General features: G+C 37.7%; 1 protein-coding gene across 2 annotated transcripts in view; it reads right to left on the reverse strand.

Moving 5' to 3' along the window:
- The window catches only part of LOC107727349 (potassium channel subfamily K member 9-like), a 44981-nt gene that overhangs the window by 3366 nt on the left and 16046 nt on the right, over positions 1–25569 (reverse strand). Inside the window, exon 1 of one of the 2 annotated variants that reach the window (XM_016537201.1) lies at positions 2988–3262. The exons of the other annotated variant lie outside the window; for it this stretch is intronic. Coding sequence (XP_016392687.1) covers positions 2988–3147 — 160 coding nt within the window. The 5' untranslated portion in view covers positions 3148–3262. Of the gene's footprint in view, positions 1–2987; positions 3263–25569 lie in introns of those variants that run through there. 2 annotated transcript variants of the gene reach the window in all.

The raw sequence follows: 25569 nt of genomic DNA on the forward strand, positions 1-25569 counted from the left end.
CCTTAAGGAAATGGTAATGGAAATAAAGACTGAACTGAATTTATTTAAAGACAGAGCCACAATTTGTTCAGTAAACCCCCATACTGTACTGAAAACCGCACCAAACCATGACATTAAAACCGAGGTACGTACCGAACCAAGTGGCTGTCTTCAAGCGGGTCAATGAATCATTCACTAAACCAATTCAATCAAAACCATAGAAAATATTGTGTCTAAAAGTTACTTATGTAACTTCTGGAATTGCAATCAAACTGTTAGATAGAACTACTGTATATAAAAATACATCTAAATGTACCCATCCATCTAAAAAAAGAGAATCAATTCATATCTCCACAGAAATAGCAGCAGATTTAATGAGAATGCATCCCATTGACATATAGCCTCTTAAAAACCTTCTGAACGCCCACTGGAAGCCCACGCCACAGTGCTCAACACCCACAAACACATGCATTCATTACCGCAACACCGCACGGCCACACGGCTCAACTCCTGCCGAGCACTTGTGCGAACTTAACTGGCTTTTACTGATCTTTTGGACTTGTAAGGATTGATCTCCCAGTTCCGCCGAAGGCCGCCTGCCCACTCGAGTGTGCGGCTATGGATTCTATTTATAGAAGTCGAGCCTGATCGATTCGATTTGCAAGCGGCACCAGGGAGAGTTTTCTTTTCTTACTTACTGTGTTGGAGTTGATGTTTTGACCTCATGTGCACACACATTACACGTATTGGAAATATGGGTGTGAAAATTTCATGTTATCACTCTCTGCTGTGCTGGAATATTGAAGAAAAATATTGCTGGGGTCAATAGGTTGAAAGGTCAAAGTGCACTTGGATGGAATTGGCAGCATATATGAATGATATCTGAAGACAAAAATAGATTTAATACAGTTGCACGTTAAAGACTGAAAATATTGTGGAGCTGTCTATAATTCAATAACTCTTTTAACTTTTAACAGCACACTTTTGAAAAGCTCAGGCTTTTGCTTTATAGAAAAGAGCTGCATAGAGAAAAACATTATATTATCTCTCTCTCCCTTTATATATTAAATCTTTAATAAGTTAATACTTATAGCAAGGATGTATTGATTTGACAGTATAGAGAAGCATAGAGAAGTATAGAGAAGACAGTATAGTGATAGTGACTAAAGACAATGTTAAAAAAGATTTCTATTTCAAATGATTTTTAATTGAACTTTCTATTCACAATTTAAAATAATTTATAATATATTAAAATAAAACCGTTTAAATTGTAATATTTCACTATATTACTGTTTTTCTGTATTTTTGATCAAATAAATGCAGCCTTGGTGAGCATAAGAGACTTTACAAAATCATTAAAAAAAATTTTTTTTTTAAACTTACTGGACCCCAAAAACACACAAGCACACATTATAAAATTATTTCATTAATGTTTTATTAATTACTATATAACCTATATTACATATATTTTTAAATATATTTTAGCTTCATTACCAAAAGAAAAAAATCCTTGTGGCAATAAAGCTCTTCTTGATTCAACACATCGACTATAGTTCTGTCAGGACCACTATCGTCAAAATGATAGATACTTAGCATAAAATTTAGTTTGGCGGTATGGTTCTGTTCTGGGCAAAAACTCCCTGCCCATCCATGCAGCCTGACATGAAAAAGCAGGGAGAGCAGCAATAATAACCCCCCTAGGGTAAACAGAATAGAACAAAGCAGATATCATTAATGTACTTAATGATATTTAAGTGTAACACATTATTCAAGATAAAGGAGTCTGATTCAGCGAGGAATATCAGAAAGCCAAGTCCTGACTTGGCGAAAGGAGGAGTTGGGGATGGAGGAGGGTCATTTGCTCCTGAGCAAGAGGAAAAAGCTGCTGAATAATACTGAATAGAGCTTATATAGGAATGCCGCGATAGGTGTCGTATTCCTATAGGTAGATGTGATCAGCTGAGAATCAGCTGATGCAAGCTTGACTCACGTGACCTGCCAGAACTAACGCTAATGCTTAATTTCTGCCACTAGTTGGGTCTGTGTTGACTAGTGGGTAACATGACTTAAGTTGTGCTTTTCTTATTAATGATGAAAACAGGAGAAAGTCACCTTTCCACAAACTATTCCAGCATAGTTGTATGACATTGGTTTTGTATAATATCAACCTGTAAGAATGTTAGTGCTAAATAAAGACAAATAGTGTTCAAATCAAGCTCCACACAAGCATACACTACCATTCAAAACAGTAATATTATGAAATATTATTACAATTTTAAATAACCGTTTTCTATTTGAATATATTGTAACATTTATTCCTGTGATGCAAAGCTTAATTTTCAGCATCATTACTCCAAGTCTTCAGTGTCACATGATCCTTCAGAAATCATTCTAATGCTGATTTGCTGCTCAAAAACATTTCTTGTTATTATCAATGGGAAAAACAGCCTGTGTAAACGTTTAAGAGACTACTTTCAAAAACATTAAAAAAACCCGAATTATTCCAAACTACTGACTGGTAGTGTAAACTGTAAGCGAGTTCGACATCACTGTTCATGACAAAACAAGCTGGCAATGGAGATATGCAAGCTTTCATGACTCACCTGCATCATCTAAGTATTGCGGACACTCTCTCCTCCCACATGCTCACTGTCAATGTAGCCAAAACCAGCAAAGACGGCTGAAGCTGCATGCAGAGAGTCATTTGCATAAGGTAAACGCTGACCTGCTAGCATGTTAAACACTCTTCTGAATGACTAGCACGTTAAACAAAACAAAACAAAATGACACTTTACATATCATATAAGGTAGTCTTCATCCAAAACAAGCTGCAATGTGAACTAGGACTAGACCTTTCGCCAAGTCAAAAGTCTGGTTACGCAAGACTACGCAAGCCTTGATGTCAGTACATAAACTCTGTGTTTACAGCGTAGAGATACTGTATGCGGTGATATTGATTCAGCAAACGACAAACACATAGTATTCAATTTGCGTGATTCCCTGTTCACCTCGGTGGCGTTCCTCCTCCTCTTTCCGACGATGAACGCTCGCTTTAGCGAGAGCTCTTGAGTGGGATGTGAGGAGATTAGAGCTGATGCACGTAGGTGGTTTATTTACTGTCAATGCAGAGCCTTGCAGAGCTTCGATACCGTGAGAATTTAAAAGCATTTTTTATCGCTATCTGTGGCAGTGGGTTGATCTTTTACACAGTTGGGTTTTCGTTCCTGTCCTGGCTGTTGATGAGCTTAGTCATAATGCGTGCATGTGGTCTTTCTCGCTACGACATAGCCTGAGCTAATGGGAGAAACGCATGGGAAACTGAAAATGATTCAGATTCAAAATAAACCACTTTGAAGCAGCCAGGAGTCATTTGTATTTTAAAACCAAACTGCTGAGGAACAAATTTATGAACACTAACACCACAGCATGTGCATTGCATATTTTTAGGTGTTTTACAAACTCCTTCAAGGTGTGTAGAGCACTAAAAATCATAACTGTTCATCACACATTTCAGCGAAGCATCTGTGATCCGTCTCAGTCGCATTCTTTTTTACATAATGCAAGTGCTAATTAATATTGAGCTTTGACACTTTTAGAACCCGTGCAGTAATTACTTTGAATGAGACATTAGTGGCAGATTTGATTAATTGATGCAATAACGTTCACGATCACATCACAACAACAACAGCTGAGTCACTGCTGTTATTCAGACCGAGCTAATGCACAGGTTAACCAATCATCATTTAACATTCATGTTGCCGTAAACTATGATGTAGTTTACTACGATACTAGTTACTAACAAAAACTAGCTAACTAACTATATTTGGTGGAAAGCAAACAATGTGAATTTATTTTTAGAGGTATCGCTGGTAAGGTCATTTTGGTTCTGCAGTAAACATGCATGTTTCATTACTCACTACAAGGCATAGATTTGTCACAGTCTCTGTTTTTTATTCCTCGAAGCAGGCAGGCATTATTTTGATGATGCCGACAATCGTTTTTCGTCAGCTCTGGTTAGACGACATCATGCTTATTCTGATACGATAATCTCATTATTCCATCACTGCAGAACGCAGGCCGGTTGCACAGTCACAGATGTGTGTGTGTGTGTGTGTGTGTTAAAGATGATAGAGAGCCCTTACAAAAGTTAAACTATAGTCAACAAGACACCAAAACACCATAGTATTTGGTAAAAAATAAAACAGTGGTATACATAAGTGTTGTCACTGTTAACAAAAACTACAACTATTAAAATTTGAATAAAATTAATTGAAATAAAGCTGAAATAAAATATAAACATTAAATGAAAAAGGTAAATGCCTTGGCAACTAACTGAAATAAAGTTTAAGTTTAAGTACTAAAATTACTAAAATAAAAATGAAGCTAAACAAAAATATTTAAATGACAAATCATATAACAAAATCATTATCTTTCTAAATATGCTAACTGTTCATCTCGACTTCAAAATAAAAGTTTAAACCCTCGCTCTGAGTTTGCATGTTTTGATGTCTACATGTTCTTGTTCAAGAAGTGACAGTGGCTGTAGCAATTCTATCTTTAAGAAGCGGGCAAATATTAAAGATTAAGTGGGCATTTCAATTAAATGTTGTTTAGTTAATATTAATATATAATATCTGCAATATATGCATCTGTCTACTTTATTAACTCCATAAACTGGACCACTTTATGAGCCGAAACCAAATAACAAGCCCAAAGATGCTTAATACACGTCGCTTATAATAATTGGAAGTGGCAACCCTTCAAGAGTGCACTCTGCAAAGCAAGACGGCAAAACGTTGCTAAGATTACAGTGGGGTCGGTCATCGCAATTTCGAGAGTGAGTTCTGTTCCGTACACACACAAAACGATGATTTAGAGGATTCACCCCCGTATTTAAATGCAGTTGTCACTCCTGAAACTTTATAATGTGTATGTGGCCACTAATGTCTCAAGCGGGGTTTCAAAAGCCCTATTCGCATGGGATAAGTATTATCTGGGGACACTGTGTGATTTAGAAATTACACCCCCACATCTGAGTTTCGTGTGGCGCATTCGCACGGGATTAGCGAAGCCTGTGATGTCACGCGAATTTACAGACTTAACTTCCAAACATGAATGTTTCTTACTGCATGCTGCTATGTCATCTATCTCCATCTAATCATTCTTTTTGTTTTCGCTCTCAAGCTATTCAAGCACAAGACGGCACGAAAGAGATCTCAATGTGGTACTCGCGCGCTGTCATAGATCGTCTCTGTGCGCACACGCACCTGAAGCGTGCACACACAGAAAGCCTTCTCTCAGACATCAAGCAAATACCAAACTTAGTTCTTTTTCATGTCTTGAGCAAATTCGTACAAAATTATGTCTGAATGGCTGTCTTGACGAGTATCGACGTAAAAACAGTTGGTTACGTCTTAAGTGAACTTAAATAAGAAAATATCGGTTGTGCATTAATACAGTGGTTTTCAATCCTGTTCCTCGGGACCCACTGCTCTGCACATTTTGCATGTCTCCCTTATCTGACACACTCATTTGAGTTCATGGAGCTCTTTTCTAATGAGCTGATGATCTGAATCAGGTGTGTAGATTAGGGAGACAAGCAAAATGTGCAGAGCTGTGGGTCCCCAGGAACAAGTTTGAATACCACTGCATTAATATAACGGACCCATGCATTTCTTATGTTAATAATAGGGATGCACCGATACCGATACCAATACCGGTATCGGTATCGGGCCCGATACTGGTCTCCTGTACTCGTACTCGTAAAAATGCCCCGATACCAAACGCCGATACCACACAGCATGTGATAAGCGCCATATTCAAACAAAGAAACACCGACAACAGAACAACAGACAGCAGAAAGGAGTTAAGGATGTCTACTACGAAGTATATGTATGCAATGAATATAACGTTAAACATTCAGTATTAACGCCTGTATAGCTGATGTGCGCGAGCTGATAAACAAAGCGCGCTGAGTGGATTGAGCGCGCTGCGGCGTAGATGCGCGAGCTTGTCGAGTGAATATATCTTTCCCACAGACATCACTGGAAAGTTTATGAAAGTTTATGAAAAATAAAACCATTCATATATAGGGGCATTCACTATAAACATAATTTATTTTCAACCTTAGGCATACACGACTTTCAGGCGAAAGTGAATCTAGCCTGTGTGAAATGCGCTAGGCTGTACTACTGTCCTCTCATTCTGCACCAGTACAAATACGTGCTGTACTATTAGTTTTATAATTCTATAGAAGAACGTTCTTTTCAAATAATCTGTTAACTAAATAGCCTATATAAGCTAGTTGCAATGATTTTTACAATGACAATGTACTGCAATCAAATTTAAATGCATCAATATGTCTGAGATCATTTGCAGTAGCTGTGTCCTGCTTTTACAGTTGCTAGAATTAAATAATAAGTAAATAGTCTTTCAAACATCATGTGCTTTGATACAATATATATACATTTACTTTCATTCAGTTTGGTGCATTCAGTTAGACCTTTAGTAATAGATACTTGTGCATTATTTGCTCTTTACAGGTGCAGAAATGAAAGCTCCCAAGCAAAGTACTCACTGGACTAAGATGTGGAAAGACATGCTGCACAATGACCGACAATGAGCAACAACCAAGAACAGTATTCACTGATACCTTTATTAAATGTTACAGTCCAAGTGTACATATAAATGCCTCATTCATTCAAGTAAATGCATGGGTAATTTTACAAAATGTGTTAAATATTTTATCTACACTTATTGTATAACTGCTGTTTTTTGCTGTAATTGCATGGTTTTGTAAATAATTTTGTAAATAAATTTTCCTCATGCCAGCTTGGTCAAGCTAGTTATTTAATGGACTTTAAAATTGCTTTCATAATAATGAGATGTTTATAGATTTGTTAAGTCATGTTATTTATGTATTATAATCTATATAATTAAAATGAAAGTAAATGTTTTGTCTAGGTAACGTTATTAATTGTAAATGAAATATTAATGAACAGTACAGTAGATATAGAAATGCAGCTGTGCTAAGTCTGGTGTGCTGCGCAAAGGGCCGAGTCTGGCTTGGATGCCGCAGTGTCGGCAAGTTACGGCTGTCGCATCTGGTCCGGTTGATTCGGCCCAGAATCTGAAAGTGAGTACGCAAACATCCAGGCCGGGTGCTGCAGATGGATCCGGGCCGGTGGACAAGTCTCTAGCAGGTGAAAATTTAACTGAAAATGGCCCGAGTGTACGGAGAGGGATTGTGTATGAGGTAGATGTAAACAGCCTATCAGCAAATGCCAAGTTGTTAAGTTTTAGACTTTAGTGGAGTCAGCAGTTCGCTTGACAGTAAATAAGGATCTAATCCTAAAGTATCCATTTTTTTTAAATACCATTGTTTTCCGTTTTTGGTGAAGTGTTATTTTGGTTTGCGATTACCAAGGAGAGGCTACGCAAGGTCCTAATGATGGCGGCCGCAACAAAAAAGTCACGTGACTGAAATCCATGAATATGACCCAGCACCCAAAATACTATCAAAACACTCCAATGCAAAAGTAAATGAGACAACTATTGACTCATTTTGTCTCCTTTTAGGAGAAATATCTGAGACAAAGTTAATAGTTAGCTACACAAAACATACAGTACAACTTAACTACGGCATTAAAACAATAAAAAAAAGAGTAACACCTGAGCAATAAAGTAATCCTCTGAGATGCCTCTGGCATCTACACCAGGTCCACCATTTTGTTCATAAGTAGAACGATGCTGCATGAACAAACACACACACACACACACACACAAAACTATGCTCATACACGCTCTCGCGCACACACGGAAAGTCTATCCCACACGCATTTGCCCACACACACACAAATGCATGATTGCATCTGGAAACAAACACACTCTCGCACACGCATGAATGAATTTGTGCATAAACACACACTCGCTTTCTCACACGTACACACACAAATGTCATCCTGCCATGTGATTTAATGAACTCAGTCACCCTTTTAGATGTAGTCTCTCAGAGGACTGAAGCGTCTAATTTCTCATCAGATTCCCGCTGTTTGTACGCACCTGCTGTGCCTTTTAGAGAATCATATCTGATGTCCCACACACTGCTGTCAGTCCTATAGTGTTTGTGCATTGTAAAAGCAGTTAAAAGTCAGCAGGCTCTTCTTTGCGTGTGTGTGTGTGCAGTTGTTTTTGTGTTTGTTGCAGCCATGTAGAGTGATTCCCTCTTGATAGTAAATGTGCGGTGTAGATGTCTTAAGTGTTTGCACTTAAAGCAAGCAAGAAAAATTCTTATAGTCTAAAAAAACAACTAAATGTGGCGCCCAAACAAATGCAGTGCAAATTGGTTTCAATTCATTTAAAATCAATTCTGTTTCAGTTGAGTTTTATTCCATTCCAACAGTCTCATAATCAAGCAGCCAAATGTGCCACTCAAACAATATAAACTACATTTATATTGTTTCATTTGCATTTATGTAGTCCAATTAATTCTAAATCAAGTTATTGTAAATCAAGTTAATTCTAAATCACAATAAATAACTTTCATAACATTTCCATTGTATTCAGTCAGATTCAAATAAAATTAAACTGTTTCAAATCCATTTGATTCAGTTTAGCCCAATTCACTTCATGTCTGTTCAGATACATACATACATACATATATATATATATATATATATATAATTTACTTTTGTGATGCAAAGCTGAATTTCCATCAGCCATTACTCCAGTCTAAAGTGTCACATGATCCTTCAGAAATCATTCTAATATGCAACAGTTGTGCTGCCAAATTAATTTTTTTTTGGAAACTGCGATACTTTTTCAGGATTCGTTGATGAATAAAAAGTTAAAAAGAACAGCATGTATTCAGAATATAAATATTTTCTTCTGAAAAAAATATCACAGGTTCAAAAAAAAATATGAAGCATTGCATGTTTTGAATATATACATATATATATATATATACACACACACAATTCAGACAAAAGGAATTAACTTAATTTAGCTTATTTTTTAATTTTCTTGTTCAAGTCCATTTGTAAAGTCCAGTTAATTCTAAATCAGTTCTATTCCATTCTGACATTGTTACATTCACACGAAAAAAATCAGACCAACGTGCCACCCAAACAAATTCCATTCAGTTCAGCTCAATTCAATTCAATTCAAATTAATTTGTTTTTATATCAGTTTTAGATCATTCAAATCATTCCAAGTTAACTTCAAAAAGTGACAAAATTAATCAATTTTCATAACAATTCTTTGATTTACTTCAGTCCAATTCACTTTACTTCTGTTCAGATTTATATATATATATATATATATTTACACACACACACATATATACATATATATACACACACACACACAATTTTCCATTTGACTGTACTCTATTCTGCTCTACTTTAACCATCACTCGATTTTCAAAAATGCGTTTTAAAACACAACACAAGTCATTGATATTTGTGAATATCCATCGTAAAGATAAAAATCTGGCCCTGCGTGGTTTAATGTTTGACTCACTCTTTCCAGATAAACAGATGGAGCGGCAGCCAGCAGAAGCTAAGTGCAGATGGCACAGCACACAGACAGTAGTGGAGATGCTGGAAGCACTAGATTACAGAGTACACACAGCACAATGACTCATTACCTAAAGGTCAGCGTGTGGCACACAAGAGCGCTTTACTCTGACAGAGCGTCGGCAAGAGGAGGGTGGCCATTACAGATCACTACAACCACACACGAGACACACCGAACCACAACACATAATACTGTGAGGGTGCTGCTCAAGGGGGCCTGGCAAACGTGTGAAGTGGCCTCAAGATAACTTGGATGAAATGGTTTATTATAATACAAAACAAGCTTTAAAATAAGCTAAAACACCTAAAAATCAAGATATCTCCCATCTTCGTTTTTCTTTGAAGAACCAGGGTCTTGTAAAACCTGGATAAAAGTGTGAATAGTTAAAGTTCTAGAACTGGAAAAAAAAAACGTAAAGAAATAGCATCTTAAAACACCATGGACAAGAACTCTAGTACACAAAGTTGAAAATAATGTGTCATTATTTGTAGTGAACAGTGTACCAAGATGACTTGCTCAGATGTTGGTCTTACATAACACTTGGTTTATAGCTTCAATATCAAATTTCAATGAAGTTTAATTTTTAACCTTAATTTTTTATGAGAAATAAAAAATATATGAAATATACATTTGATAAAAAGACAACAGTTAGACAATTGTTAACACAGCAAGAGTACTACAATTATTAACATTGCTCAGATCATTTGGTGTTGAAGAATTTGAGAAAACAAGTTCTCTGAATTTCATTGCAAGCAAATCTGAACACATTTTGAGACATCTACTCTGAGGAAATGCATACTGCGGTCTTTCACTGAAAAGATTTGAGAAGCAGAAGACTTGCATGTCTTAGCTAAAGGCTAAGTCAATAAGAAAATAAATCGCATTGCTGTCAAGGAGAAAAGACTGAGATTATTGTAACGCTATAAATGTAAAGTGCTAAAAACTCAAATAATAGCAATAATTACACACAACAAGAACAAAAGACAATGACAAAGGAAAAAAACGCATCAAATTTAGTGTGAGGAAACACACACAGTTGACCTTTTCCAGCCACTATTATTCCAGCAGTGGTTTGCAGTTGAGAAGGTACTGACACCAGATGTCGATAGCTCGAAGGTCAGTCATTAGGACTGCTAAAGGAACCTTATTTATTATTAGTTTGCTTTCCTCAAGACTATTAGTATTTGGCTTAAAGAGGAACGGACATTTCATCTCTCAAGAGACATTTCAGAAATTCCAGTTCTAAGAACTAAACAGAACAGAACAAATGTTCACTTACAACAACAAAGAACATTGGTAACACTTTCTACGAACCCTGTATAAGCACTATAAAATTAAGCCTATTCTTAATGTATTCTAATTAGGGTTGTTGTAAGGAGATTAAAATAATATTAAGTCAATATGTGACAGTGATCATGTGATACTACAAATGGTCCTGCTTCCACTGAAGCTCAAAACAATGATAATAATGTGAACTGTCATTAATATTGAGTACCAAAAATAATTTGTAATAACTGGGCAGCAAATCAGCACATTCACATGATTTCTGAAGGATAATGTGCCACTGAAGACTGGCGTAATGATGCTGAAAATTCAGCTTTGCATCACAGGAATAAATTACATCTTAAAATAAATTTAAATAAAAAACAGCTATTTTATAATATTTATAATATTTCACAATATTACTGTTTTTCTGTACTTTTGATCAAATACAGCCTTGGTGAGCATAAGAGACTTATTTAAAAACATTACAAAATATTTATTATTATAAACCTTTGACCAGTAGTATATAAACAACAACCTGAGTGAGGTTTTAAAATAGCAGATATTTTCTAAGTCTCTCTCTCTTTCTCTCACACACACACACACACACACACACACAGTGAGCTTTAGCGTAGGGTGACCATACGTGCCATTTTCCCAGGACGCGTCCTGGCCAGGATTTCTATATTGCCTCACATATCTAGGTTTTGGCTTTGTTTGCGTGTGCAGACCGATCGGTGTATGACATCCATCTACCATACAGACGGTTATGCTTTCGAAACGCTCTCGAGGTACTTTGATGTCAAACACTGATCGGTCTGAGCCACACTGCTTTTAAGTCGAACACACCTAATATGTACGCGTAATTGCATCGCTTTGACCGTAGATCCCACCTTCTCACACGCCATGATTGGTCCATTATGTACAATGCTTGCATGTTATTGGTCAAACTACTTTTCGATCATTACCTTCAGCAAGCATGAAAACAGGAAAACAAAGCCAAAACAAATCCTGGCCAGGATGCGTCCTGGGAAAATGGCACGTATGGTCACCCTACTTTAGCGTGTAAATGATCGAAGGTTTGGTGGCCATGTAATTGCCACTGACAAAATGACACTAAACTTTTATTGAGCCTTTGGAATGAGGGATAGACACACACACACACACACACACACACACACATGCACAGGCTAATGTAATAGGATGATACATCCAGTCTAGAAATAACAGTATTGTGCAGTCAGACCGCATTCAGTGTGTGCTAATCTGAATGAGGCCAGAGGGTAAATCATTACGCGCAGGAGGAGATGAGAACGCCAGGCCTCACAGTGCTACCCAGTGCGCTGCGAGACCCTCCAAAACACTCCAGTGTGATTGGAAGTGAGTGCAGTGTAACTGAATTGAACAGAAATTAATGATTCAGAAATGTAATTATGCTCAAGTGAATGGAGGAAAAGTAATGTGAAATCTGAAGAAAGGAACAAAGCTGTCTACATGCTCTGATTGAATTATTCAACAACGAAAACGGCCAACTGGAAGTGACATCGCAATTCAATATCCACATTTTCCCATGAGTTAACACTGGTGAACTGGGATACGCTGGTGACTTGGTGACTTACACTTATCCAAATTGAATGTTAATGTTTTCTGACAATACTAAAGCATAAAAATGCCATAATATGTTTGCAGATATTTAGGAAACATGCTACGTTCATATAATTGTTTCTCCAAAAAACAATGCTACAGCCAGTTATTCTACTTTTGAAATGTGTGTTCCATGTCGGAATGTTTGTTTTTGTTTTGGTCTGTGCAATTCTGCCCACTGCTAATTTACCAGAGGCGGACAAAGTACTCAACTCCATTACTTGAGTGAAAGTACAGATACTGCTGGTCAAACATTACTCCATTACAAGTAAAAGTTGAAGTACAATACTCAAGTAAATGTACTTAGTTACTGTCCGCCTCTGTAATTTACCCAATAGTATTTGACACCCTGGGTTGCCAGTTGGCGGAAAACACAGCGTATTGCAGCCATGAAAGCCAGCAAACGAATTAGGTCAGAGATCTATCCAACCTAAAAAGCCTCGGCATCCATCTAAGAAGCTCTACGATCGGAGGCATATTAAAACGTGGATAAATCAACTTATCAACTGTGTAAGGCTCTTCGCCATTCATTGTAAATTGTAGGGGTGTCGAAATTAATCGTTTCTACGATGCAGACGAGGACGATTCGGTATCGGTTCAGTAATAGACCATAACCGATTATAACGTACTGACGCTTTTCTGACGTCATTTGTCATGTTAGCATACATTAAGGCCCGGGTATACTTCACTTTCCGCGTTCCGTTCCATCCCGCGCACAGCCGTGTCCGCACAGCTTTCAAAGTATATTCAACCGTGCTCACGACACAGGCGCAGTACCACCTACTTGACTTGCACTCTGTCTCAACATTCACCTCACGCATACGCAGTTGTACGTGCATCGTCCGCGCGGTCTCAAAAAATGGCCTGCACGTGGACGGGGTGCGCGGCTTTCCACGAGCCCTCCTGATGAAGAAAATGACATAATGCGGACCGCTTCAAATCGAACGTGCCTAATGGCGGAGGGAGGCGAGACGCGAGTGCGAGTAATTAAAAATGCTCCAACTACTTTAAAAGCCGACATCTGGGCACATTTCGGCTTTTATGAACAACCTGGTAAGCACAACCTGGAGAAGACACACGCTGTGTGTAAATCATGTCACGCACAATACAATATGCAGGGGGTAATACCACTAACTACCACATCAGGTACAGTTCATATATCTGACTGCTTGTATTTTTTGACAAAATTGTATACATGTGAAGTAAAATTGTACATTGAGGATGCAGTGAATCGTCAATGCATTGTGACGCATCGTGATATCGAATTGAACCGAATCGATGACATGATAATCGTAACCAAACCGAACCGTGAGACCAGTGTAGGTTCACACCCCTAGTCAATTGCGCTCATTCCTTTTCTGTGTCCTCAGTCAGGCAACCCGTGTGAGCATCGAGTCTCAGAAGGAGGCAGGAGAAACAACACTCTCCAATATTTTTAATTGGACTGCAGTGCATTTCAACTGCTAGCAGTCAATATTACACATATACTGCACCTTTAAAGGTTAATATGCCTTGTAGGTTTCATTTGAACCTGTGTGAAAGCATTCGTGTTCAGACAGGACAGAGAACTAGATTCACCCTAACTGTGTGTTTTAGAGCAGAATTAAAGGCTATTTAATTATTTCCATTCATTCAGACAAACATCATACACACAAACACCATTCACAACTGGAAACAAAAAAACAGCTAGATGAAATGCAATGGAACAGAAATGGACAAAAAAAACAAACAAACAAACATAGATTGCAAGTCAAGAACGTGTTCTGTGTGAACATCCCCTTAAACCATCTCTTAACTATTTGCAATGCACATTTGTATGCAATGGTGTTACACCTCATCCTAACAAGTAGGGCTGCACGATATATCGTTTCAGCATCGATATCGCGATGTGCGCATCTGCGATTGTCACATTGCAGGATGTGCGATGTTTAGTATACTGATCGTAATATTTATACTGATTGTTTTCTTTGCTCACACATAGACACTGTGTCTACACCGGACGCGACAGCTCTACAGAAATACCCATTATAAATAAATTTAGTAGCAGAGCTACTGCACTCGATTTTCAGTGCTGGAAATCCGTTTATCCTTTGTTTAAATTTCCGCGTCGTTGCGGAGAGTAAAGGTCACGGTCACTTAGCAACGGCAGACGCCATGAGAGCGCAAGCTCCCGAGCGCTTTGGAAAGAAGGAGAAAGCGGCGCGACTAAAATAGAATAGAAGAGCTATTAGAAGTCATCTGATTTTTTTTTCATATCGCAATATATATCGCAGAAAAAAAAAATATCGCAATGTGAGTTCTCTTTCAAGGGAACTTCGAACTGCGTCCTCTAGGGGTCGCTATGGGGGGGAACGCCTCGTCGTGACCCGTGTCTGAAGCATACATTGAAAAAACACCAACAACACATTGGCCGGCGACAGCCCATGACGTCACTACCGGTGCGACTATAGTATAAATAGGTGCCGGGAGAACATGTCATTCTCTTCTTCGTCTTCACTGACCGTTTTGTTTGAAGCGTGCATTTCCGTGGTAAGAGCGATCTTACTCAGGGAACCATGGTTACATAAGTAACCTGAGACGTTTTTTTCCAATATCGTGCAGCCCTACTAACAAGGCGCTAAGCAGCAAGTTTCCAGTGTCAAGTAATTTTTTTGTCCTCAGTGCAAGGAAAAATGCTGGAAAAAAAGAAAAAAAAATCACAATCAATCATTCTGTAAGTATTTTTCCCATTCCTTTTCTTTTTAGGCTAAATAATCCATAAAGTCCTAAGCCATGAACCAAACCAACCATCTCAGAGATGAATCACAACATTATAAAACTATATATATTTCAGTGTCGGCTCCAGCCCCAGAGCTCGCTCCAGTGTCGGTTCCAGGCCAAGGCCACGGAGGCCGTCCTGCCATGGTGTCCTGAGTTCCCAGCTGTAGTGGCCGGGCCCAGTGGCGTGGCCAAGGCCACGGAGGCCGTCCAGCCATGGCCTTCTGAGTTCCACCATGGCCTCCTGAACTGTCTGCTCCACCATGGCCTCCTGAACTGCCTGTTCCGCCATGGCCTCCTAGTATGCCTGTTCCGCCATGGCTTCCTGGTTTGCCTGCTCCGCCATGGCTTCCTAGTCTGCCTGATCCGCCATGGCTTCCAAGTCTGTCTGCTCCGCCATGGCTCCCCGAGCTGCCTGCTCCGCCATGGCCCCTGAGCTCCCTGTGCCGCAATGGCACCCTGGACTGCCTGATCCGCCCTGGAGGTATTCCCAATTCCTCCGTCCAGCTGCTGTTAAATTTGCAGCTATATTTTGTTTTTTTTTCACCATAGCACCATCTGTGCTTTCTAATGCCATTTCTACCAGTGATGCTTGATTAAACTTCCCCCGTCTGCACAGATATCAACAGCGCAACTGAGTTGTAGGTGGCCAGGTTGAGGTCACAAATGGGTTCAAAATAGTATGATCTGTCTATTGTGCATACAAGATCTGGCAACTGGACAACCTTGGAATAATATATTGATTTGATTATTCATATAACGAGGTAGGGCCATACAAATTAGGGGAGTTTCCTGGGAGAAATAACAAAACGGGAGGGGGGCGGGAAATGGGTGTGAAATGCGGGAGACTCCCGGGAAAAACGGATTGTAAAAGAGATTGTAAGTGTAAGTTGGAAGAGAAATTACTATTGCTTTGCATTAATAAGTGCAGTTACTAATAATATTACACGTTTATTTCTTGGTAATGCACATTTGACAGTAAAGCAATGAGCTTGAGTTGGGAAGCATACAAAATGTACTTTTATTGACAGTAACGTGCCAGGTGCTTATCATGCCGCTCACCGTCACTGATGAGTGTCGAAGTGACGTCCTCTATGTTGGTAATGCGACCCTCCACTTCATCTAGCTTTTCTTGGATTGCATTCACCGAGATTTTAGGTCGGTAACCACTTCTTTAATTGATGACACATACATTGCTACCCCTCGCAATGTAGAGCTCATCTTACTTATTTTGGATAACAACAAGTTATCCATCTTGGAATCGTGGTTTGCCTGCTGGGTTGACTGTGATTTATGCGCTGGCGAAGTCTTTCTGGTTGCCATGTGGCTCATTGATGTCCCCTTAAAATACTTTGATGCGGAGATTGACATCTGCGATCTAAAGCACCTTTTTTGTTACACAATTGATTGATCTCAACAGGGGCACTAGTTCTGATAGAAATGTGAAGTAAATATGTTCGAATAAACTGAATATATTGGTGGACCTACGGAGCTACACAACTGTGCTGCCATCTTCATTGGTGGTCCCACGTGAATCCACTCATGCATGCAACATTTAATGCCATGACTATGCATGTATGACTTTCTGCTATATGATTTAAGGCCTTTTTAGGCCTTAATTTGCAGAAGGACTTATTAATACCTGCAGAAACCCTGTTGATAGGTCCTGGAACAACATTCTTTTCAAGCAGCATAGAATAAGTTGTGTCTGAACAGTTCATGATGCCAAAACAGTCAACTGCTTAAATTCACCCTTAAATGTAAAATTAATTAATTAATTAAATCAGCAACTGATGGAGTCTAAAAATATCTATTTTTATTATTCCAATTCTACTGTTTTTTTTGTCATTAAATAGATAATTTACGTTAAGTTTTACGTTAAGTAATTTAAGTTAAGTTTTTTGAAAGTCATTGAGGTCCAATGTTGTTTTGGATCCCATTTATTATCATTGTAGGGACAAAAAATTATTGAAAATATATCCTATAAAAAAATCCTACAAGTTTGAAAGAGTAAATGACAAAATTATCTCTTTTATGTCTACAAAAACCTATTTCTCTATAGAAGTGGAATAATACAAAATATACATTTCCTGTATCAGCTGCTATTTTTATTCTTTCCACCAATTTCCAAGCGACATGAAGAATTTCTCAGCTTTTGGACACAACCATTATTCTAACCACAAAAATCAAAGAAAATAAGATAAGGTCGACAAGGATACAATCGGAATGACATTTCAGGACCAACAAGGCATTTGACCAAGGAACACGTCCTACTTGACGAAATCGCTGTAAGCATGGGATGAAATGGTCTGTCTGAGAATAAATTGCCTGTCTTATTTTAAAGAATGCGTACTAAAAATAATTCTAGAGCAGCACCAGTGAAGATCATCAAGCGCTCGGCCCTCTCTCACGCACACAGATACACACATAATCTTTCCCACTCAGAACGTACAAAGGTTATTTACACACATCAATGAAATTGCTCAGCTGTCATCTGCCATTACATCACCGTGCCATACAGACACACAAAAGCCATCTGTATCAACCTCAATTCCTGCATCCCTGCTGATTGCTACAAGTGCCGCTCTTCCTCCGGGCAGCTTATATCCATGGTTATGGGCCATGAAAGGATGCACAGGCCGTCAGGACTCTCAGAAATGGAGCTGAGCTATATGCTGGAGGAAAAAGAGATCCATCAAACCATGAAGGAGTTTCTGCTTAAGGAGCAATTACATGCTTTGGCTCTGCTCATCCCCCTTTCTCCTGTGGGGACGTACATCAGGGGAATAAGATATGACGGGGACACTAAGGTCAAGTCTGCGGTGACATCCGCACACTTAAAACATAAAAAAAACGCACATCGCATGTTCCATATTATCATTCAAATTAAAAAGGAAAAGGGCATTTCTTCATTTCATACATCTTCATGCATCCCAGTTTACCTGAAATCTCTATACATGTATATATTTTTCCAATGCTTTATTAATTCCATAACTGAAGAGTTCCAAACTTCCACTGGCAATAATATCGGCACAAATACTGCATGCAAGCCTCATATCACCAAGTATAATGCCAAGCGTCAGATGGAGTGGTGTAAAGAATGCCGCTAGTGGACTCTGGAGCAGTGGAAACCTGTTCTGTGGAGTGACAAATCACATTTCTGTTTGGCAGCCTGATGGATGAGTCTGGGCTTGGTGGATGCCAGGAAGAACATTACCTGCCTGACTGTACTGTCTGTGCCAACTGTAATGTTTGCTGGAGGAGGAATAATGTATGGGGCTGTTTTTCAGGAGTTGGACTGGGCCCCTATACTTCCAGTGAAGGGAAATCTCAATGCTTCAAGCTCAGCACACCAAGATATTTTGGACAATGCTATGCTTCCAACTTTGTGGGAACAGTTTGGGCAGGGCCCTTTTTCTATTCCAGCATGACTTCTTGGTTTCTTCTGTTCCTGATGGTTATATACAAGAAATTAATACTTTTATTTAGCATGGAGTCATTAAATTGATCAAAAGTTACAATAAAGGCTTCTATAAAGTTGCGCATGTTTCATGTTACAAATGTATCCATTTCAATGCTGTTCTTTTCCACTTTACATTCATCAAAGAATCCTACAAAATTTGTTTCCATAAAAATATTAAGCAGCACAACTGTTTTTAACATTGATAATAAGAAGAAATGTTACTGAAAACGATGATGCTGAAAATGCATCTTTGCATCACATGAATAAATTACATTTTATATTATATTAAAATGGAAAACCACTATTTTAAATTGTAATTATATATCTGTAATAATTATTCTTTTTACAGTATTTTTTACTGTACGAAATCTTAAATATTCCAAAATAATTATTTAAATATAGTAATATTTAACAATATTAATGTTTTCACTGTATTTTTGATCAAATAAATGCAGCCTTGGGGAGGGGAGACTTCTTTAAAAACATTTTAAAGGGGTCATATGATGCGATTTCAAGTTTTCCTTTCTCTTTGGAGTGTCACAAGCTCTTGGTGCATAAAGAAGATCTGTAAAGTTGCAAAGACTAAAGTCTCAAATCCAAAGAGATATTCTTTATAAAAGTTAAGAGTCAGCCACGCCTACCTAAAACGGCTCGTTCTATCATATGACCCCTTTAAAACTTTTGAGCGGTAGTGTGTGTGAACAGTAAATACGTACATGCACTGAAAAAAACATAAAACACTAACACTATGAAGTATTCACTCTTTAAAGCAGCAAAATATTCCAGAATTCCAAAACAGCCTATATGTTGCATTTTTCCCTCCAGGCAGGATCATGATCTTATCACAGTTCTTTTTTATGTTGGTTTTTAAGACTATTATGAAGAAACTGTATTATGAATGTCACGTGAGAGTAACTGCAATATAGATGAGAATCAAAAACAATCATATAACAGCATTAAACTGCAAGCACAATGCGTCTATACTGGGATTAATTCATAATTTAGAGGAAAAAACTAATTAATAAAAAAAATCTGGTTCTAAAATGACTACTGTGAGGAAGATGAGCTGAGCGGATAAGGGCTCACAGCCCTAATGACCACACACTGATATCTTGTCAAATTTAACCCAGACGTTTGTTAAATGGCACAGAGCTCAAGCAGATATCACAGTTATGCACCTCTAATGCTAAGTTTATTTAGCAAATTTATAGTCTGTATAGACTCTCACACTCTCTCTGTCTGTCTGTCTGTCTCTGTGTGTGTGTGTGTGTGTAAGACACACAACGCTGCTCGAGTGACAGAAAAACACTGTGACGTGGCAGGAGCTACTTATGACCCCTTTACCCTTAAACACACACACACACACACAAACACCAGCACTTCTCTTTTGAGAGCTGCTGTCAGATAAAATATGCAACCTCACACACAGAAATGTACAAAAAAAACACAACAATTTATGCTCTATTTGTATCTGCTGTTGTCTCACGTTTACTTGTAAATGTGATCATACTACAGACTTATGGTATACCAAAGACTTAAAGATAATTAGCTAAATTTCTATTATAGAATATAGTGTTAAAGTTTGTATTAGTTTAGACTATTCTAATACAAACTTTAACACTTCCCCTAAAACCTTAGAAAGCATGAATTTATGTATGAATCCAAATGAGGACATCCCTAAATACTCCCAAAAGCAGTATGTTTCATATTTAGTTTCAGTAATTTAAGCGGACAAATTTGTCCTGCAGGTATAGCTAATAAACCTATGTGCATATGTAAATATTTACCAAAGACTAGGCCTATTCTATTCCATTTTTTTCCTTGTTGCTTTATTTATTTATAAAGCATTTTTTTAGTTTTGGGAACATTCCGTTAGTATAGCTACAATAAGTAAATAAAAACACACATACAGAAGTTTTCTGTACCTTCTGTACTTCATTACAATTGTGGAATATATGGAAAAAATACCCCCAAATAAAAAAAAAATCTATATTATTAACAAACTGTAAAGGTTAATTTATTTATGAATTATTTTTCCAAAAAGAACGGTTTTGTCATATTTAATTTCAGGGGACAAATTTGAAAGAATGAAATGAAGGAAGGAGTGAATAGTTAGTTAGTTTTAGTTAAGTTAGTTAGTTAGTTAATTAATTTAATAGTTTTTTTCTAAATGTAGACATGCCCCAAAAGAAAGGTTTTGTTATATTTAACTTCAGGGGGGAAATTTATAAAGTAAAGTAAAAGAAAATAAGAAAATAAATAAATAAATAAATACAAATATTACATTAGAAATAATTTTGCACATGTTAGAATAATAATTTATAAACTAACCATATTCACCTATGGAGCAAATAAAACCATTACATTTTAAAAATGTACAAAATACTTTTTTTGTACCTGTTCTTTTTAAATAAAGCTAAATGTACAGCCTTAACACACACCCTAAAGGAAACAGTTTTGCATTTTTAGAATAAAATAAAAACAATGTCTTTATAAATAAGACTTCACAAATGCTGAAGAGGATTTTGCAAAACATGCACGAGAGATGGAGGAGTGAGCGAGAGCTCTTTCAGAGGGGCTGTGCTATCACATTATTCCATCTAGCAGCAAAAACAGTCTATTTTAAACAGGGCCGCCCTGCCAAAAAGTATTTAACCACAGATGTCACACACACTCCCACATGCACAAACACACGCATACACACTTGCACCCTCTAAACTGTAGACGGAGCTGTTTAGTCAGCATTAAACTAAACTTGTACATGAATGATTGTAGCAATTAGGTTAGAAACAGCTCAATTAATGTATCCTTACCAAACAACCCACATCTCGCACATAAATACGTGCTCTCTATTTTACTGTACATGCACAAACGCACATGTGACTGTATGAAGTCATTCTGATGCTCATGATGTAAATCAGCCAAAAACTCACTCTTAACTCATCTCAATTGTCTCTCTTTTGAGAGACTTTCTGACAATGTGAAAGAAGCTGCACTTCAGACGAAGCGATTGCTTTAACATCAAACACAAACACAACTAAGCCCTCTAAACTGTTGTATTTCCTCTGTGAATTGCTCTCGGAAGAGAGATTGAAGTTACTGAGACCTGTTTCTGAGATGTCAAGCGAGAAAATAAGAGCATGAAAAAGGTAGAAACATCCTCAGGAGAGACAAAACATCAGCACTAGCTTTCCTGACGCTGCTGCTCAAAATGCTATGCTAGCCAGTCCACTGGGTCTTTCTGGAGAAGAAGGGTATAATATCAGGTGTATAATACAGAGACAGTGGCCTAATGGTTAGGGGAGTTGGACTTGTAACCGAAAGGTTGCAGGTAGTGTTGCTTTCGTCAACGAAAATTATGACTAAATATCGTCGTCAACGAACCTTTATCACGTGACGAAAACGAGACGAGACGAAAATGCTGGTGGTTCGAGTCTCAGAACTGGCAGGAAATGTAGGTGGGGGGAGTGACTGACCAGTGCTCTCTTCCACCCTCATTTCCCACAACTGAGGTGCTCTTGAACAAGGCACCACTGCTCCGGGTGTGTGTGTGCACTTGGATGGGTGAAATGCAGAGCACAAATTCTGAGTATGGGATACCATACTTGGCTTCACGTCACTTTATCAACAATCTCCTGAGTGATACACTACCAAAACCACACCTGTTAAGATCTAAAACGGCTGTGTTCTTCGATCTTGTAGTATTGACATTTTTAAAGGAACAGTTCACAATTAATGAATGTTCTACCATCATTTTGTGCCAAACAATATGACTTTCTTTCTTGTGGAGAATTTTTGAAAATGATCCTAGACAATCTTTTCAATATAATGAAAGTGAAAGACTATCAAAATGAAAAACAATGGCATAAATGTAGCCCATATGACTTAAATTTTCAACTTCCAAAAATCTTGTCATCCAAAGGTTCATTTATGAGAGCTTGTGAATAAAGCAGTGAGTCTTTTGAATCTTTTTCAGTGAACCAGTTGATTCAGTTAACCAAACTGGGGTGCATTTCCCAAAAGCAACTATGGTCACAAGTTCCGTTGATACCAACAGAGTTCGATGGAACTTACCACCATAGTTGCCTACCGATGCTTTTGGGAAATGCACCCCTGGTCTCAATGATTTGTTCAGGAATTGCATTGATCTGGTACTTGAGCTCAACTCACTGATTCAATCACAGCATTTAAGAGCTCACTGGAGAGATTCTCAGCAAAGAACCATTTAAATTTATGTCGGTTTCTCACCGAAAATGATCATATGACTTCACAACACTTATAAATATGGAAAAATATATAAATAAATACAGCACAAATGAATGTTGTATGGACTGATTTTATGGTGCATCCTTTTTGGCTTATTTACATATAATAGGCTATACATTATATTTATCAGATGAGAACAACATTTGAATTGAATTGTGCTGGATAATGAAACTAATTTTGCAACATCGACACTGTTATTGAACTAAACTGAATTAAAAATGAACTATATTGAACTGAATAATGACACTATTATCTTCTGTAGAGCTGCTAATAGTTTAAATTGAATTGGTTTCTCAATTGATTTATTTTGAAACTTACTTTCGTGCTTTGAAACAATCTTGTATAAAACGCCATATAAATAACAGTGGCTTGACTTACTGAAAATGTATTTATTTATTTATTAGCCTAATGTTTTAAAGCCATATCAGCAAAAATGGCTAGACTTACTGAAAAAGTACACATGAAATATGCACAATATGCCTTAAGAAAGATAACCTGTCGTAAAAATATTAACTATACCCCAGACGGGCTGTGCTAGAAGTGCAAGTACACCAGTCACGATTTCTGGGAGTGTTCCTGCAATAAGACGTCCATTAAACACACAACCCCCCCACAGGAAATGACATCATTAACACCTGTTACACTTTGTTACTCAGTAGGGAAGCATCATGATGTCAGTCAACAACCAGACCTCATACTGGATCAGAAAACAAAGAGTGAAAGCACAAAAGATGAGGAACAGAGCCAAATATTAGTTATGCTGACTCACAGGAAGAGAATTAAGGAGGAGGAGAGGAGATGAAAGGAGAGGAGGTGAGATATTAACTTCATATATCAATATGTCCTCTTTTAGCTTCTTGCAGGACTTTCTCAATGAGTTGAAGGGTGTAGGAGAAGAGACTAAATGGCAAGATATGGGGAAAGAAGAGATGAGAAGATACTAGATGAGGGGAGAAGGACGAGGCAAGGAGGAATTAAACAAAGAGAATAGACAGGATGAGGAGATACGACGAGAGCAGGAGAGAGAAGAGGTGACCAGCTTCTCTTTGTCAATTTAAAATGAAATCTGTGCCCTCTAATACAATCCTTAATACATCATATTTTAATCATCTACCATATAAAATTTTTAAAACACAATTTTAAATTCTCATGCTGCTTTGAATAATAATGAAGTCTACACACGCATTACACACTAAAGGACACACACCAATCAACTCATAAAAACAACCTCCAGATTACCACAGATTCATCTTTATACCATATTCATAACGCAAAGATCAATATTTAAGGGAAATAACTGCTTCATGTCAATGTTTTATTAATAAAAAGTACTTTTTTTGATGCTAGTCCACTAGCATGCTGAATGTTTTATGAGTTCACAGCAAAGAGTGCGACGGAAACGGTCTCCTGATATGCTAATGCTATAGCCACAAATCTACAACACTCGGATCACACACTAAAAAACACTCAAACTTTAGCAAACCAATACACAGGCGTGAATTAAAACTCGCTGCACATTTGACATCATTAATGTTTGTAAAATAACTCATTATTAGCATGACTGAAAGTGCACTAGCTTGAGGAAAAGTTAGAGGTGCTCCACCTGGTGGCCATAGAAAAAAAATTGTCAGTAAATGCTTTTTGGTTAAATCGTTTTTAACAGATTAATTATGCTTAATTATCCAGAACGTAATGACATTTCAACATGCATACAGTAACTTTACTATAGTATGAACTATACCGTAGTATCTGCAATCCGTCTGATTTGTCATACTCTTTGAACCAAGTGATATATGAGCATGAGTTAAACTCGAATAACATCCAATATTCCAGATGCAACAGACAGAGTGCAGCGTGGGACAAGACTTGATGGGCGAGGGCGAGGGCGGGTGGACACCATAGACTGTATAAAAACAGGTAGACACTCGTGTGTGTGTGCGGGATGCGGGAGAATAAAATGATTCGCGGGACTCCCGCGAAATAGAAATATCTAAACACAAAATATCTAATAACAAATAAATTGTTATTCATCTATTGCACAAAAGCAACAAGAACAACTAATATAAAATAAAAACGATTAACAGGCGCAATTTAAGCACATTAGGCAGAGTTTCTGTTTATAACACGTGTTTGCAGCGTTGAGCAGTGTAGCCAATCATAGACATATTTGTTGATTTCTGGAAGGCAATGACCAATCAGAGGTGTTTAAGTTATAATCCACTCACCGCTCAAAACGCCGGAGTTCTTGTGCAGCGGTGAAATTTGCGTGCAATTTTTTTAGCGCTAACCGCACCGGAGCACGGAACAGATAGTATTTTGTGTGCGCTATATCATCATTACGACCGCGAACATATTCTATTACTACTACTACACTACACTTTTAAATTAATTTAATTTAATCAAGTATATTTAGGTTTATAATGGGTCTGGTTCTTGCCTTATTGATGAACAGGAAATGCCAGTAAAGCTGCAAATTATTTCATTAACGTCAGCTGCCTCCGTAATAATTTTCTGATACATACAAGTGAAAATCAATCCACGGTATAAATTATAAATTAATTATTATTAATTATTCGGCAGAATATTAGCGAAAGTGGTTTTCTCCTTTATCTCATACATGA

The sequence above is a fragment of the Sinocyclocheilus rhinocerous genome, unplaced genomic scaffold (assembly GCF_001515625.1).
Source record: "Sinocyclocheilus rhinocerous isolate Xijiao unplaced genomic scaffold, SAMN03320098_v1.1 scaffold1154, whole genome shotgun sequence".
Taxonomy (NCBI): domain Eukaryota; kingdom Metazoa; phylum Chordata; class Actinopteri; order Cypriniformes; family Cyprinidae; genus Sinocyclocheilus; species Sinocyclocheilus rhinocerous.